The 16687-nt window shown below is 69.4% G+C and overlaps 3 protein-coding genes across 3 annotated transcripts; 2 read left to right on the top strand and 1 right to left on the bottom strand.

Annotated features, from left to right (window-relative positions):
• The first annotated feature begins 255 nt into the window (after positions 1-255).
• CCKBR (cholecystokinin B receptor) lies at positions 256-3073 on the top strand. Its single transcript, XM_058855842.1, has 5 exons — positions 256-453; positions 1341-1592; positions 1795-2050; positions 2121-2248; positions 2533-3073. The coding sequence occupies exons 1-5, from the start codon at positions 303-305 to the stop codon at positions 3048-3050; spliced, it is 1305 nt and encodes a 434-aa protein (XP_058711825.1). The 5' UTR covers positions 256-302; the 3' UTR covers positions 3051-3073.
• Positions 3074-4085: 1012 nt separating this feature from the next.
• Positions 4086-9138, top strand: SMPD1 (sphingomyelin phosphodiesterase 1). Its single transcript, XM_058850666.1, has 6 exons — positions 4086-4415; positions 5541-6355; positions 6910-7081; positions 7161-7237; positions 7689-7834; positions 8497-9138. The coding sequence occupies exons 1-6, from the start codon at positions 4101-4103 to the stop codon at positions 8910-8912; spliced, it is 1941 nt and encodes a 646-aa protein (XP_058706649.1). The 5' UTR covers positions 4086-4100; the 3' UTR covers positions 8913-9138.
• A 378-nt stretch (positions 9139-9516) lies between these two features.
• APBB1 (amyloid beta precursor protein binding family B member 1) lies at positions 9517-16621 on the bottom strand. The gene is made up of 14 exons (XM_058850678.1): positions 16549-16621; positions 15415-16055; positions 14791-14969; positions 14449-14505; positions 14265-14374; positions 13843-13879; positions 13304-13441; positions 13069-13193; positions 12307-12421; positions 11551-11635; positions 10960-11043; positions 10719-10840; positions 9981-10157; positions 9517-9912 (listed from the first exon to the last, which is right to left on the bottom strand). The coding sequence occupies exons 2-14, from the start codon at positions 15947-15949 to the stop codon at positions 9745-9747; spliced, it is 1932 nt and encodes a 643-aa protein (XP_058706661.1). The 5' UTR covers positions 15950-16055; positions 16549-16621; the 3' UTR covers positions 9517-9744.
• Positions 16622-16687: the final 66 nt, after the last annotated feature.

The raw sequence follows: 16687 nt of genomic DNA, 5'->3' as shown, positions 1-16687 counted from the left end.
CGGCTGCAGCCCGGTACTCCCCGAGCCCCGCTCCCGGTACCCTCCACGGCCCCGCCCGATCCCCCCGCCCCGGGCTCCCCCTGTTTCCGCCTCCCCCGCGCCCCCCAGCACCCCCCGGGCTCCCCCCGCCGCCGCCACCGCCCCCCGCCCCCGGCCCGCCCCGCGCCGGGCGCCGCCCCCGCTTATCCACCGGCGGCTCCGAGCAGATCGGAGCCTCGTCCCTCCCGGAGCCTCCCGGTGCCTGATCCTTGCCGGTGCCTCCTGCCGGAGGAGGGGCGGGGGGAGGCGGGGGGGTCCCCGCCATGGACCCCCGGCCCCTCAACGAGTCGCTGCAGGAGATGCTCTGCCGCTCCGGGAACGGCACCGGGAACGGACCCGGCACCGGCAACGGGACCAACGGCTCGGTCTGCGACCTCCTCCGCAGGGGCCTCCGCGGGCCCCCGGCGCCCAGAGGTGAGAGCGGAGGCGGGGGGTGAGGAGCGGGATGGAACCGGGAAAGGACCCCCTTGGTGCCCGGCCCTGCGCCCCCCGGCACGCCAGCACCCCGCTTCCCCCCCGCCGTGCCCCCCGCTGCCCGCCGCCCTGCGCTCCGGTTCTCCCGGCCCCTGCCCGGTGCCGCCCCCGCCCCGCCGTGCCCCTCATCGCAGCCACATCCCCGATCCCCGGGCGGGGGCTCGGTGGCCCCGGCAGCGCCCGGCGGTCCCGATGCGGATCTCGGCGCTGCCTGGGGGGAACACGCCGGGCTGCGCCGGCGGCAGCAGGAGGGTGGAGGGGACTCCGACAGGGACGCCACGGACACAGACACCGCCCGCCCCGCAGCCCTCTCCCACTGCCGGGGCTGGGACCCCCAACTGGACCCTCGACTGGGACGCCCCCATCCCGCCCCACCAGCAGAGCCAAGACTCCTAACCCCATCCCACCCCCGGCTGGGGCCCCTGCTCCGGCTTGTCACTCTGCTCTCTGGGCTGGACGTCCCCGGTCCCCGCGGCTCGGCACCGAGGGGAAGGGTGGGCAGGATGGGAGCACTCACCTGCATGAGGGTCCCTCAGCCTCACGGAATTGAGCCGAGGGACGTGGGGCTCGCCCCAAATCCCGGCGGTTGCCACACGGGGGTAACGATGCACTCATCTGGTGTCTCCACCGAGCCCACGCCGGTCACGCTGGAGCCCCGGCGTCCCAGAGCCTGGGCCTGTGCTGGGGGGCCTTCGGGGTACCTTTGGGGGGCCACCGGGCTACCCTTGGGGTGCCGTGGGAGTGTCTCTATGGTGGCCTCGGGAGTGCTTTCAGAGTGTCTCTGGGGTGTGCCCAGGGTCCCAAAGCAGCTGTCCTGCTGCCCACAGAGCTGGACGTGGCGGTACGCGTGGTGCTCTACGTGCTGATCTTCGTGCTGAGCGTTGGGGGCAATGCGCTGGTGGTGGCCGTGCTGGCGCTGAACCGGCGACTGCGCACCGTCACCAACTGCTTCCTGCTGTCCCTGGCACTGAGTGACCTGCTCCTGGCACTGTGCTGCATGCCCTTCACCCTGCTGCCCGGCCTCATGGGCGCCTTCATCTTCGGCGACGTCGTCTGCAAGCTCGTCGCCTACCTCATGGGTAGGGTGGGGCACAGCGGGGCCACCTCATCCCTACCTTGTTGGCACATGGGGGCACGGGGAGGGGGCTCGTCCCTACCCCGTGGATGTGCGGGGGGATTATCCCTACCCCATGGGTACGTGCAATACAGCGGGAGGCTTCAGGAGGAGGTGGGGGCCTGCGGCGTCACGCCACGGCCACTGACGCGCCCTGCTACCCGCAGGGGTCTCGGTGGCCGTGTCCACCTTCAGCCTGGTGGCCATTGCCATCGAGCGCTACAGTGCCATCTGCAACCCGCTGCAGTCGCGCGCCTGGCAGACGCGGTCCCACGCCTGCCGTGTCATCGCGGGCACCTGGGCCCTGGCAGCGCTGCTGATGCTGCCCTACGCCGTGTACAGCACCACGCGGCCCACGGCCCCCCGCCCGCCCCCCGCCCAGTGCACGCACCACTGGCCCAGCGAGCGTGTCCGGCAGGTCTGGTGAGTCCCGGGGAGGGAGGGGGAGCACGGCGGTGAGGGGATGCCGAGTGACGGGGGCCACCTGTCCCAGGTACGTCCTGCTGCTTCTCGTCCTCTTCTTCATCCCGGGCGTGGTGATGACGGTGGCGTACGGGCTCATCTCCCGTGAGCTCTACCGTGGCATCCGCTTCGAGCTGGACATCAAGAGGGAGGTGGCAGGTGAGGGGACGGGGGTGATGCTGGGGGTGATGCTTGGTACGACTCCTGTGTGGGCAGAGTACCCGCCCCTGGAGGAGAGGCAGGGCTGAGCCCTCACCCCTGCTCCCCACAGTGCTGTGTTCCTCAGGGACGCCCCCCTTTCCTGGGGACCTCCTTGTAGCCTTGGGGTGCAGCACGTCCCCATGGCGCCATGGCCATTTCCATGTGCTCCTGGAGGATGATCCTATGGTGTTGGGGTGCAGTGTACCCCTACAGTGCCGTGACCATGCCTCCTCATTCCACAGCCCAGCGTGGCACTGGGGGGGACCCAGCGCCCACCTGCGATGAGGGTGACGGCTGCTACCTGCAGCTCTCACGTCCAGGTGCAGCGTTGGAGCTGCGGGCACTGGGGGCGGCTGCGCAGCAGGACCGGGCACGCATCAACAGCTCGGGGGCCCAGCTGGCGGCCAAGCGGCGCGTGATCCGCATGCTGGTGGTCATCGTGGCCATGTTTTTCCTCTGCTGGCTGCCCATCTTCGCCGCCAACACCTGGCGTGCCTTTGCCCCGCGGGCAGCCCAGCGGGCACTCTCGGGGACCCCCATCGCCTTCATCCACCTGCTCTCCTACACCTCGGCCTGCACCAACCCCCTCATCTACTGCTTCATGAACCGCCGCTTCCGCAAGGCCTTCGGGGCCACCTGCGCAGGCTGGGGGTGCCGCCGTACCTGCCCCCGCCGCCCCCCCGAGGACGAGCCCCCCATGGCCAGTGCCTCGCTCTCCAAGTTCAGCTACACCACCGTCAGCAGCCTGGGACCCCCCTGAGCCGGCATCGCTGAGCTGGAACCCCCTTGAGCCCTCCAACACCAGTGCCTGGGGCCCACATGAGCCGGACCCCCACAAGCCCCCCATGGCTTTTTCTCTCTAAGTTCAGCTACACCATCCACAGCAGCCCGGGATCCCTGAACTAGACCCCCTTAGGCCCCCCAGCACCACTGTCTGGGACCCGCCCGCCCCCCGAGCTGGACACCTCCAGCAGGACCCCCCGAGCATGAACCCCTGCCCTGCCAGCACCCCCCGTGCCCCTCTCTGGTGCACCCCCAGTCTCCCTCCCTCCCTCCCTGGACAGCCTTGCCCACCATGCCCCGCTCAATCCCCGTGCCCCCGGGTCCCGGCTGGGTGGGGGCGAGGGGCGGGCGGGAGGAGCCCTGGGGCTGGCCAGCTCGGAGGCTGAGGGAGGTCGAGGCACCCCCAGCCCAGCTCAGCCCGGGGTCTCCCCGCGCTGCTCCCCGGTTACGGTCACAATAAACTGACCCCGTGCCCACCTGCGCCGCTGCTCCCAGCGCTCCTGCCCCGCCGGCACGGAGGCTCCGCGGGGCAGCCCCGGGCGGGACGCGGGGTCGGCACCGCGCGAAGCTCGGGGGTCTGCGGGCTGGGACCCTCCGCTGCGGGAACTGCTGAGCCCGGCGGCGGCGGTAGGCGGGCGGATGGGACCCCCGGGCCCGGTGCAGCCGATGTCGCCCCGGGGTGTGACCGTACGAAGGGGACGGGGACCCGCGGGGAGGGGAACCCCAGGGAACACCGCCGTCCCCAGGACTCCATCTCCCATCGTGCCTCGCGCGCTTACGTGTGCCCGGCTCCCTCATTTGCATACGGCTCCCCGCCCCGGGCGGCCACGCCCCACCCGCTCAGTCCCGCGTCCATTGGTCACGCCCCCTCCCTGGCCACGCCCCAGCCGCGCTCGGCCGTGACGCGAGGGGCGGGGCCTGCCCACAACCCCGCCCGACTTTGGCCCCGCCCCTTAGCGGCCTTGCCCCGCCCCCTCCCATACAGGCGGGCGCTCGGCCCCGCCCCGGCCCCGCCCCTCCCTCGGCCATGGCCGCCGGGGTCCGGGCCCCGCCGGGCCCGATGGCGCTGCCACCGCTGCCACCAATGCCACCGCTGCCACCAATGCCACTGCTGCCACTGCTACCACTGCTGCCACCGCGGCCACCGCGGCCACCGCTGCCACTGCTGCCGCTGGCCCTGGCTGCGCTGTCGCTGCTGGCGCTGCTGTCGCTGCCGGTGTCGGCGGGGTCGCCGTCCGGCCCCGAGGAGCAGCTGGTGGCGGCGGCGCCGCGCTGGGGCTGGCGGAACGTGTCGTGCCCGGCCTGCCGGGTGCTCTTCGGGGCGCTGGACCTGGCGCTGCAGGTGGGCACGGGGGATCGGGGAGTGCCGGGACACCGGGGGCACCGGGGGGACACCGGGGGAGGCACGGGAATGGGCGGACACCGGGACAGCAGGACGGGAAGAGCGGGGGCGACAGAAATGGGACAGGAACGGGGACAGAGGGGACGGGACAAGGCCGGGGACAGGCCGGGCCAGCCCCTCGTGACCGGCCAGGGCAGGTCGGGGCTTGTGACAGACGCAAGAGCGGGCTGGGAATGGGGACAGGGACGGGCGGGGACGGGGAGAATGACAGGCTGGGACGGCTGAAAGAGGAACGGGGACGGGCGGGGTCCTGCCAGCGGCTCCGCCTGGGGGAGCGGGGACGGGCTGGGACGGGAACGGGAGCGGGGACATGGACAGGCTGGGATGGGGCGCTGAATCCGCCTCAGAGGACGGCAACAGGCTGCGGCGGGGGCGGGAAGGGAGGATGGAACCGGGCTGGGGAAGATAGGGGCTGGGAGACCGTGCAGGTCCCTTCTGGCCTCGGGATGTGCAGCTGGGTGGGCCGGGGTAGCCGGCGGGTGTGGGACAGTGACAGCAGCCAGGGGTCCATCCCGGGGAGCTGCTGGGTGCGGCACGGTGGTGGCAGCCGGGGTGCCGTGCCCATACCGGGGGTCCCGTGCCCATGCCGAGGGTCCCGTGCCCATACCGAGGGTGCCGTGCCCATGCCGGGGGTCCCGTGCCCATACCGGGGGTGCCGTGCCCATACCGGGGGTGCCGTGCCCATACCGGGGGTGCCGTGCCCATACCGGGGGTGCTGTGCCCATACCGGCGTGCCGTGCCCATACCGGGGGTGCCGTGCCCATACCGGGGGTCCCGTGCCCATACCGGGGGTGCCGTGCCCATGCCGGGGATCCCGTGCCCATACCGGGGGTGCCGTGCCCATACCGGGGGTGCTGTGCCCATACCGGGGGTGCTGTGCCCATGCCGGGGGTGCCGTGCCCATACCGGGGGTGCCGTGCCCATACCGGGGGTGCCGACGGGCACAGACCAGCGGCAGCAGAGTTGTGTGTAGGGTCCGTCCTGGGGAGCTGATGGGCGGAGGGCAGCGGGGATAGCCGGAGGTGTGGGGTGCCGTGACCATGCCGCATGTCCATCCCCCTGCAGCTGGAGCCGAACGTGGCCCGCGTGGGGCGCGTGGCGTCGCGGCTGTGCCAGGAGCTGCGGCTGGCGCGGCCGCCCGTGTGCCGCCAGGCCGTACAGCTCTTCCAGGGCGACGTGGTGGCGGCCTGGGCACGCTCCGTGCTGCGCCCGCCCGAGGCCTGCGGGCTCCTGCTGGGCCCCCGCTGCGGCCACTGGGACATCCTGGGTGCCTGGAACCTGTCCCTGCCCGCCGCCCCCAAGCCACCAGTGCGTCCCCCCGCGCCGCCACCGCCTGGAGCGCCCACCGCCCGCATCCTGTTCCTCACGGACCTGCACTGGGACCGGCAGTACGTGCCGGGCAGTGCCGCTGCCTGCCCTGACCCGCTGTGCTGCCGCGGGGCCCCCCGCGAGGGGCCGGGGGCGGCGGGGTTCTGGGGCACCTACAGCAAGTGCGACCTTCCCCTGCACACCATCGACGGGCTGCTGGCCCAGCTCCCCGGCAGCACAGCGGGTCACACCGCTGACAGCACCGCTAACAGCACCGCCGACGGCACCGGCGGCTTCGCGGCAGCCTACTGGACCGGGGACATCCCTGCGCACGACGTGTGGCAGCAGAGCCGCGGGGACCAGCTGCGGGCGCTGCGCACCGTGACCGCCCTGCTGCGAGCCCGCCTTGGGGGGCTGCGCGTCTTCCCAGCCGTGGGCAACCACGAGGCCACTCCAGTGAACGCCTTTCCCCCGCCCTACGTGCACGGGAACCAGTCGGCCGCCTGGCTGTACGACGCCATGGCCGAGGCCTGGCAGGACTGGCTGCCCCCCGCCGCCCTGCACACCCTGCGGTGGGCACAGGGCAGGGCTGGGGGTGGAGGGTTCTGTTGAGGGTACAGGGATGGGGAGCCTGAGGACTGCAGGGGAAGGAGGGCACAGGGATGGGGGTTCTGTGCTACTGGGGGCCTGGGTCTGTGGTATGTGGTGTAGCAGGGATCAGGGGACATGGGGCTGGGAAACTCCAAACTGGGGGGCTCTAGGCTCTCAGGTGTGCTGGGGTAGGGGAGCTGCAGTAGCACAGGCTGGGGTCTCAGAGCTGGGGACTCTGGGCTACTGGGGGCTCAGGACTAGCAGCACACAGAGCGGTCTCCATGCTGGAGGAGCAGTGGGGGTACCAGGCTAGCTGGGGCTGCGTGCAGATGTCTCAGTTTCGTGGGGCAGAGAGGTGCAAGAAGGAGGGTCATGGCAGGTTGGGGTAACAAAAAGGGCTGTGGGGTAACAGGGGCTCCAGGCTGGGGGCTGTAGGGGGGTGGGCAACGTGGATGGCAGAGTGCTGTGGGTCTATGGGATGGGTGCAGAGTCTGTGGATCAGGGGATGCAGCACTGACCCCCCTTTTCCACGCAGGGCTGGCGGGTTCTACACGGCACAGGTCTGGCCTGGGCTGCGCCTCGTGTCCCTCAACATGAACTTCTGCTCCCAGGCCAACTTCTGGCTCCTCATCAACGCCACTGACCCTGCAGGGCAGCTTCAGTGGCTCATGGGGGTCTTGGCAGATGCTGAACGTGATGGGGAGAAGGTGTGAGGGGGTTCTGGGGGGACATGGGGGGTCCTGGTGTACCCTGGGCAAACCCCCAGCCCTGGCTCCCTGCCCACAGGTGCACATCATCGGGCACATCCCCCCAGCCCACTGCCTGCGCAGCTGGAGCTGGAACTACTACCGCATCGTCAACAGGTCAGTGCCTGACCCCCTGCCCAGACCCCCACACCACGTGCCAGACCCCTGACCGTGTGCCCCACCCCACATGCCAAACCCCTGTTCTGTGCCCTGGCCTCTAATCCCATGTACTGGGCCCCTGCCATGTCCATGTGCCCTCCACCCCCACACCAAAACCCCCCCACCCCAGAAGCCAGAGCTTGGCTCCACATCCTGAACTCACATCCCACCTGTGGTCCCCCTGCCCTACCCAACAGGTCCCTGCCCCATATGCTGGACCCCTATACCAGGCCTCCACCCCACACCCTAGACTCTCACTCCGTGTGTCATCTCATGCACCAGACTGCCCACCCCGTGTATCCTGGACCCCCAAACCATATACCAAACCCAGGGCCAGGCTCAGGTCGGGGTTCCAGGGTGAGGGGTCTGGGGGTTGGGATACCGCCTGCCACTCACCCCACTGTGGCAGGTTTGAGGGCACCATCGCAGCCCAGTTCTTCGGGCACACACACCTGGATGAGTTCGAGTTGTTCTACGATGAGGAGACGCTGTCACGTCCCGTCTCCATTGCCTTCGTCGCACCAAGTGTCACCACCTACATCAACCTCAATCCTGGTGCGCCCCAAACCCCTGCCATGTGTCCCCCCAAACCCCTGCCATGTGTCCCCCCAAACCCCTGCCACCTGTCCCCCGAAACCCCTGCCATGTGTCCCCCCAAACCCCTGCCATGTGTCCCCCCAAACCCCTGCCACCTGTCCCCCGAAACCCCTGCCATATGTCCCCTCAAACCCCCACGTGTCCCCCCAAACCTTCGCCATGTGTCCCCCAAAACCCCTGCCACCTGTCCCCCGAAACCCCTGCCATGTGTCCCCTCAAACCCCCACGTGTCCCCCCAAACCTTCACCATGTGTCCCCCCAAACCTTTGCCACGTGTCCCCCCAAACCCCTGCCACATTTCCCACCAAACCCCTGCCATGTGTCCCCCCAAACCCCTGCCACCTGTCCCCCCAAACCCCTGCCACGTGTCCCCCCAAACCTTCACCATGTGTCCCCTCAAACCCTCGACACGTGTCCTCCCAAACCCTTGCCACGTGTCCCCCCAAACCCCTGCCATGTATCCCCCCAAACCCCTGCCATGTATCCCCCCAAACCCCTGCTATATATCCCCCCAAACCCCTGCCAAATCCCCACCGTGTGTCCCCCCAAACCCCCACCGTGTGTCCCCCCAAACCCCCACCGTGTGTCCCCCCCAGCGCTGACCGTCCCTCCCGCCGCAGGGTACCGCGTGTATGAGGTGGCCGGTTCCTACCCTGGCAGCTCCCACGCAGTCCTGGACCACGAGACCTTCATCCTAAACCTGACAGAGGCCAACGCGGCGCCCCCAGGGACTCCCCCGCGCTGGCAGCGGCTCTACAGAGCACGCGAGGCCTATGGGCTGCCCACGGCCTTCCCAGCTGACTGGGACCGGCTGGTGCGGCGGATGCAGGACGACGAGCGGCTCTTCCAGCTCTTCTGGTTCCACCTGCACAAGGGGCACCCGCCCCGCGAGCCCTGCGGTGGCCCCTGCAAGGCCGCCCTGCTCTGCGCCCTGCGCTCCGGCCGTGCCGCCGACCCCGCGCTCTGCCGGCCCCTGCGCCCTGCGCTGCCCTTCCCACGCATCCAGGAGCTCTGGCAGCGGCGGCAGCTCTGCTGAGCCGGGGCCCGGCAGGAGCAGGGGCTGGGACGTGGTGGCACCAGGAGCTGGGTCAGCACGTGGTCCTGCTGGATGCAGGGTAGGGAGCGGGACCGTGGTCAGCACACGGTCACACCTGGAGCGGGGCTGAGAGTGGGACCGGCACAAGGCCACTGGGAGTGAGGTCAGGATTGGCACAGGGTCCCCGTGTCTCACCAGTTACACAATAAAGGCACAATGGACACCACCCCCCCTCCTTATCCTCTCCCACCAGGACTGGAACTGGGATCAGGATCAGCACATAGTCCTCATGCTCCCATCACCCCCCAGTACAGGTGTGATGGACTCCACTGACCTTCATCCTCCTCAGCACAATTCTCAGCCACAGCTCAGGGAGACCCCACCACCCCGCCTCCTTGTCCTAACACTCACTGGGATCACAACTGGGATCAGCCCATGGTTCCTGTTACACCCACTGCCCCTCTGATAAGGTACTGCCCCTCTTCGCATGCAACATCCTACGACAGACCCAAGCCAGACACAACACCCTTATCCCTCCTCCTCCTCCTCCTCCTCCTCCTCTTGCTGTTCCTCCCGTGTGAGGCCAAATGCAGAGCCAAGCCGGGCTGGTGGAATGGGTTTATTAATTAATGATTTAGTACAACACAGACCCTCGTTACGCCACATGCATTGGGGACCTTCGGGGGGGCGTGACCCACCACGAGGGCAGTGGTGGGGGCAGGACCCCCGACCCAACACCCCGGGTAAGCCTGTGCCCTGGAGCGTTGGGTCGGTGGTCCTGTCCCCCCACGCTGCCTTGCCCAGCCACGTGCCCCCCCTGCCCTCGCCCCACTCACGGGGTCTGCGCCCCTCCCCGCCGCGGTTTGAGGGTCCCCAGGAGGGTCTGCACCCCCCGGCGCACAGAGGAGCCCACCCGCCGTGCCACCGAGTCAGCCGGGGGAGCCGGCAGGCAGGAGCTGGAGGCCTGGGGCCGCGCATCCAGGCACTTCTGGTAGCGGAGCTGTGGGGAGCGAGGGCGGTCAGCGGGGGGCGGGGGGAGCCTGGCGGGGGCTTGGGGGTCCCACTCACCACGCAAGCGGCCTGCAGCGCCTCGCTGAGCCCCGCGGCGTTGGGCTCGCACCACACCATGTGGCAGCGGAAGGTGCCGGGAGCGCTGGCCATGATGAAGGCGAAGGCGCGGACGTCGCGTCCCACCCCCATGAAGGACAGGAACCGCACGCGGCACTCGCACAGCACCGCCTCTGTCTGGGGGACACCCCGGGGTGGGGAGGGGACACCAGGTCACCAACGGCATGGAGAGGGCTTAAAGCAATGCACGGGGGAGGAGTCGCTAGGGCACCACAGGAGGAGAAGCAGCGGATATTGGGGCACCCATGGCAAGGGGAAGGGGTCACCAGGGCATCCACATGATGAGGAAGGGGGAACCCCAAGGATGGGGAAAGGTTCAGCAGGGCACATGAGGTGTCACTAAGGCACCCACCAGGAAGGGTGGGGGGTCACTATGATACCCTGGGGCTTGGAGGGATCAATGCATCCCCCCAGAGCCCCATGGGATGGGGTGGGATGTGGTGGGATGGGGAAACAATGGAAGGAGCCATTGTGGCTCCCTGGTACAAGGATGGGTCTCTGCAGCCCCTCTGGCACGTGACAGGGTCACTTAGACCCCAGAACAGGAAAGGGTCACCACTGAGGATGGGGGTCAACACGTCTCCCCAGAGCAGGACAGGCCCCCTAGGCCAGGGTTGTGGGCAATGGCGAGGGTGGGTGTGGGTCCCAGGGCAGGGGGTCCCAGGGCAGGGCACGCACCTGGCGGTGAGCAATGGTGAGGGTGGCGGGGGCCACACTGACCACCACGGGGGTGGGTGCAGGGGGCTCCCCTGAGCCAGGGGCCAGCGCCGCCTCCAGTGCTGCGTTGATCACATCCATGCCTGGGGGGCACAGGGGGGGTCAGGGTAACCCTGGGGGTGCCCTCGCCCCTCAGCTGCTGCGCACGGGCTGGAAGAGCTCCCCGAGACACTCCCCCCTTCCCCTCGAGTCCCCCACTCACCCACTGGCTTGGCAACAGGGACACAGCCCAGGTAACACACAGGGAAGCGCTGAACCACCTCACTCTTGGGGGCTGGGAACTCCACTGTGGGGGAGGCACTGTCAGACACACAAAGCCCCCCCAAAACACCCCACAGCCCGAACATCCCTCCAGAACCCCTCCCCACCCCTCAGTACTCACCCAGCATGCAAACCCCCCGCCAAGACCTCTTGGACACTGGGCACTCCAGTGTGGGGGGAACATGGCAGATGTCCCAGAGCCCTTCAAGACCCCCCAAAACACCCCCAGAACTCCCAACACCCCCAACTGCACTGCCTTGCTCCTGGGGGCCAGGAGTCCTACTGTGGTGGGGGACATTGTCAGACACGTCCCCAGACCTCCCTAAAAGCCACCCTCTCCCAACTGCCCTACCCCAGCAAAGGCGACCTCCAGACACACAAGTCCACTCCCCTGTAGTCGCCCTGTCCCCTCGCAGGACGCCTCCAGGACTCCTCCAGCCATTCTTGGTCACTCCCAGACTCCCAATCCCTTCCTGGGTACCCCCCAGCGCCACCCCAATTCTTTCACAGGTACCCCCCTTAAGCCCCATACCCTGCAGGGGAGGCTCCCCCAGCCGGGGGGGGTCTGTCCCCAGGCCGTTGCCTGCTGCCCGGGCACTTCGCCGTTCCGCCGTCAGCTGGGGACAGGGGGACACAGCCCTCTCAGATGTCACACCACAGTGACCTCCAGGGACCCCGTGGTGACCCACAGTCCCCCAGACGTCACACAAGGGGCACCCATAGCCCTCCTGGCTGTCACACCATGGACAGGGACACACAGGGACCCCCAGGGATCCCTGGCCCCTGTGCCCTGCAGCAGGTCTGTGGGGACACTGCGGTGGGGAGGGGCTCACCCGGGAACAGGCTTTGGGGCTGGCTGGAGGGGCCCGGAGGTCTCACCTGTGTGCAGATGTGGTGCAGGCTAGGGCAAGTCCTGGTGGGTTTCTGGGGGTCTCACCTGGGCACAGATGTGGTGCAGACCACGGAAGGGGAATTTGGGGTGGGTTACCTTGGCCTGGGGGGTCTTGGGGGTGTCTCACCGGGGCCCAGACCTGGTGCAGGACAGGTGGGGGGGTTCTTGGGGGCTTTTTTGGGGTCTCATCTAGGCAGAGACGCAGCTCAGGCCAAGGTGGCAGTTTGCAGGGAAACCAAGTTTGGGGGCTGGGAGCGTTTTGCCTGGACACAGAACCGGTGCTGGCCAGAGCGGGGATTCCCAGGGAAATTTTATGGGGTGTCTCACTTGATCACAGACATGGTGCAGGCCACAGGGACGGTTTGAGGGGTCCTGGGGAGGTCTGGGGGGTCTCACCTGTGCACAGACCCGGTGCAGCCCGGCAGCGATGGCGCTGGCTGGCCCCTCGCAGCGGAACACGTGGCACTTCAGCACCTGTGTCAAGGGGTCCCGGGCCACGTACGCAAAGTCCCTAGCGGGGAGGGAGGAGGGGGGTACGCTCAGGACTGCCCCGGTCCCCTCCCCACCCAGGCTGAGCGGGGACTGGGGGCACTGCGGGTCTGGGGGCAGCTTGGGGCCATACCTCTCCCTGTGTCCCCGGCAGCACAGAGGGACAGAGCGGGGTTAGGGAGTGCCAGGATGGACATGGACCCCCACCTCCTCCCCAGCCCCAGGATCTACCCCACACCTCACCACACCTGATCCTGCCCCACACCCTTCTGCTGGGGGGGCTCAGTGTTGGGACCCCATGGCCCCCACCAGCAACCCATGGGACCACATCTGCATGCGAGGCCTCCCAGAGCTGTGCACGTGACCCCCCACACCTCACCCATGTGGGGATCCCAGCCTCACGGCCCCCTCCACACCCAGATGCCCCCAGCCCCACACACATGGGATTCCAGAACCCCCACCCCACACTGTGTGGGACCTCCAAGCTCCATGGGGGTCCCACACACCCAGATCCCCCCCCAGGCCTGCACCCCCTGTACTCAGGATCCCCAGCCCCACATGTACTGAGTCCCCTGCAGACACCAGAACCTCCTGCCCTGCCACCAGACCCCTCAAACTCCACACATGTGGGCACTCCTGTGCCCCCCCAGCCCCACACATGCCCCCCACCTGCTGCCATGCCGCCCCACGCCCCACACGCGGATGCTGCCCACGGGCTGCGCGTGCAGCAGTGCCCGGTCCTGGGGGTCCACCAGCTTCAGCGTGCGGTCCTCGAGCAGCAGCAGCGCCCGTGCCTGGGGCCACGGCAGGGTCAGGAGGATGCTCCGCTCCCCCAGATGCTGGGGGGCAGTGGAGAGGGTGTGGGGTGGATGTGGGGGGCACAGGGGGGTCTGGGGTCGCTCACCTCCCCCCAGGTGCCCGCGGGGCCATCACGAGGCGCCGAGAGCTGCCGGATGCAGGCGCTGACAGCGCTGCTGCTGCGGCCAGGACCCAGCTCCTCCTCCCGCAGCTGCACCCAGCCCAGAGAGCGAACCAGGAGGCCCTGGGGGCAAAGGGGGGAATTGGATCAGTGTGGGAGGTGTGGGGCTGGGTGTGTGTGGGGCAGGAGCTGTGGGGCAGCAGAGAAGGGAGTGACACAGGCCAGGAAAGGCATAGAGCATGAGGCAGGGGTGCTGTGGGGCAGGGCCTGTGGGGCAGAGATGGTGAGGGACAAGGGGGCAGGGGGCTGGTGTGGGGCAGCCTCAGCTCCCCAGCAGTAACCCGAGCCCTCACCACCCCAATCTGTAGAGCCCCAGGCCCCCACAGAAGGGCATGGCCCAGGCCCCTCCCATGCAGGTGACATCCCTGGCTTGGGTGCCTCAGCCCCCCCAGCAGTGGGTCACACCCCACGGGAGCGGGGAAGGGGCCCTGTGGGCTGGGAGGGTCAGGACAGACTGGCCTTACCTTGGAGTTCAGCGCATCCTCTTCACCCAGGGTCATGCTGCAAGAGAAAGGGTGGGGGGTCAGTGGCTGCACCCTGAGACCCTGGAGCCTCCCCAGCCCCAACCCCTGTCCCTGAGAGCCTTCTGGGATCCCCCACATCCCCCACAATGACATACATGGGTCATTGCACCCTGAGTACCTCTGACTTTCCCTCACAAACCCCTGCCTTGAGATCCTGGGACTCCCCCGAGTCCAACCTCCATCCTGAGACCCCATTTCCCTGCCCCTCACCTGGGTCCCTGCCCCACTCAGACTTCAGACACCCTCCCTCCATTCTGTTGCTTGTCACCCAGGGTCCCACATCCCGACAGGGCCCAGGCACAGCCCTGCCCATGCCCTGCATTTTCCACGTGTCCCCCCAGTCGCTGTGTCCCCCAGCGCACCCCTCTCCTGGTGATCCTGGGCCTGGTGACAGCATCTCCAGGTCCGACACTCCTGGCTCCTCATCTTCCTCTTCCTCCTCTTCCTCCTCCTCCTCCTCCGCCGTGGGATCCTAGGAGCAAGGAGGCTCTGTGGGGCTGGGGGGCACTGACCCCCCACCCCTTCCCATCCACTACCCTCTCTCACCTTCCACAAGTCCCCATTATTGAAGGTCTCGGCCGGAGCAAAGCTCGTCCAAGAGAGCTGCAAGAGTTTGGGTCGGGGTGCTCCATAGGGCAGCCCCACAGCAGTTCCCCAATCACCCCACAAGTGCTCTATGGCTCCCCGCAATCACCCCACAGCACACTATGGGAGCCCCACAGTAACCCCAAGAGCACCCCACGCCCACACCACGCATGCCCCGCGCCCCTCACAGCCACCCCACCATCATTTCCCAGCCACCCCACAGCCTACAGCCACCCCCTGTGGCCCCACAGCGGCTGCAGAGCCACCTCCAGCCCAAGGCCAGCCCCCTCAGTCCCGACTCACGGTGGGCCCCTCGGTGGGGGTGCTGCCGTCGGAAGGGGTCTCGTGGGGCCCGCCGGGGGGCTCCCACTGCGTGGTGCCAGTGGGGACATGCCAGTAGTAGGTGCCCGAGGTGTCCTGCACCCGCAGCCAGCCGGGGGGCAGGTCCTCGTGTGCTCCCGCGCCACACGGCCACAGCGACTCTGCAGGGCACGGGGGGTCAGAAGGGACCAGCCCCAGCCCCAGCCCCACACACAGCTCCACACAGCCCCCTGTGCCCAGGGACATCGGGATGCCCCAGGAGGGCTCCACAGAGACAAGGGGGCAAAGAGGGGGGCATGGAACTAACAGGGGCTGGGGACACAGGAGAGTGGCAGGGGGCTGGGGGACCGGGGGACCAGGAATGGCACCCAGGGGGCTGGGAGCGTAGGGGTGAGCACACTGCCAGGGATCAGGAGAGATGTGAAGCTGACAGGAGCACTGGGGCACGGCAGGAAGGAGGAGCAGCCATCAGGCTCTGTGGGGCACTTGTGGGACACCCAGAGATTGTCAGAAGCCCCATGGGGCAGCTGTGGGACAGCCAGAGGTCGGCGTGGGGCTCCATAGGGCAGCCATAAGTAACTGGGGCTCCAGGGCTCGAGTGCCCACCTGGTTCATCGGGGGAGCTGCCAGGGCTGCCCTGGCTCAGCGTGGCCCAGCTCGAGTCCTCGTCGCTGCCAGGGCCGGGCCCCCCGAAGAGGCGGCTGGCGCTGCGCCCCGGGAGCTCCCGCAGGCCCCGCTCTGGGCCCAGAGCCGGCGGGGAGACCCCAGCCCCGTCCTCCTCCTCCTCGTCCTCCTCTTCATCTTCTTCATCCTCCTCCTCCTCCTCCGAGGCGCCGATCAGCCGGGCCCGTGGGTCGCGGGCGGCGTTCCGGGCATTGCGGGCCTGCAGCCCCGGCTCGAGCGCCCCGGGGGACTCCCCGTGTGCCCCGGGGGAGCGCCCCGGCCCCGGGCCCGGCCCTGGATCGAGCTCGTTGCGGTTCTGGTCCTGCCCGGCCTTCGCCCACCCGGCGGCGGGCAGCTCCTCGGCCGGGGCCCCGCCGGGCCCGGTGCGGGGCTCGGGGGGCGCTCCCAGCCCCAGGCTCAGCCCCAGGCACCGGTTGTCGTTGGCCAGATCGCTGCGCTTGCTCAGGGCCCCCGACATGGCGCGAGGACACGGGGACAGGCGGGACCCCCGGCGCGGCGGGACCCCCGGGCTGGGCAGGGAGGGGGGTCCTACAGCCCCCGGGGCGCCTCCGCGTCCATCGGGCCTGCGGGGAGCGGGGAGTAGCACGGGGACCCCGGGCCACGGACGCTGCACGGCCCTGGGTCCTCCCAAGGACTCGGCATCCCCTCGCAGCCCTCTCACGGAGCCGGACCGCCTTCCCCAGCACCGGCATCCCCCCACGCCTCCCCCGGGACGGGGGGGATCTCCCCAGCACCGGCATCCCCCCACGCCTCCCCCGGGACGCGGGGACCTCCCCAGCACCGGCATCCCCTCGGCCCCGGCACCCCGCACTGCCCCCGCCGCACGGCCCCGGGTCCCGCCGCAGTGACCACAACCCCCGGGGTCACCCCGCCACTCCCCGGGCCCGGGTTCCCTCCGCACGGCCCTGCAGGGGACCCCGCACCCACGGACCTGTCCCGCTCCCCCCGGCCCGGGCCTCCGGGCTCTCCGCCAGCCTCAGCCCCCATCGCTGCCCGCAGCGCAGCGAGCCCGGCCCGGCCCGTGTCCCCCCCGCTCTCTGCCCCCACTGCCGGTACCTGCGGCGGCGGCTCCGCTGCCGGGGGTCGCGGGGGAGGGTGGGGGGCTCGGGGCCGCGTCACTTCCACTTCCGGCCGGCGGGGGGACAGCGCCGCCTCCCGCGCCCGCACCGGCACCCGGGCACCGCACCGGGAACCC

The sequence above is a fragment of the Poecile atricapillus genome, chromosome 1 (assembly GCF_030490865.1).
Source record: "Poecile atricapillus isolate bPoeAtr1 chromosome 1, bPoeAtr1.hap1, whole genome shotgun sequence".
NCBI lineage: Eukaryota > Metazoa > Chordata > Aves > Passeriformes > Paridae > Poecile > Poecile atricapillus.
Note: the sequence above shows the minus strand (reverse complement) of the source record. Positions and strands in the feature narration are given on the sequence as shown.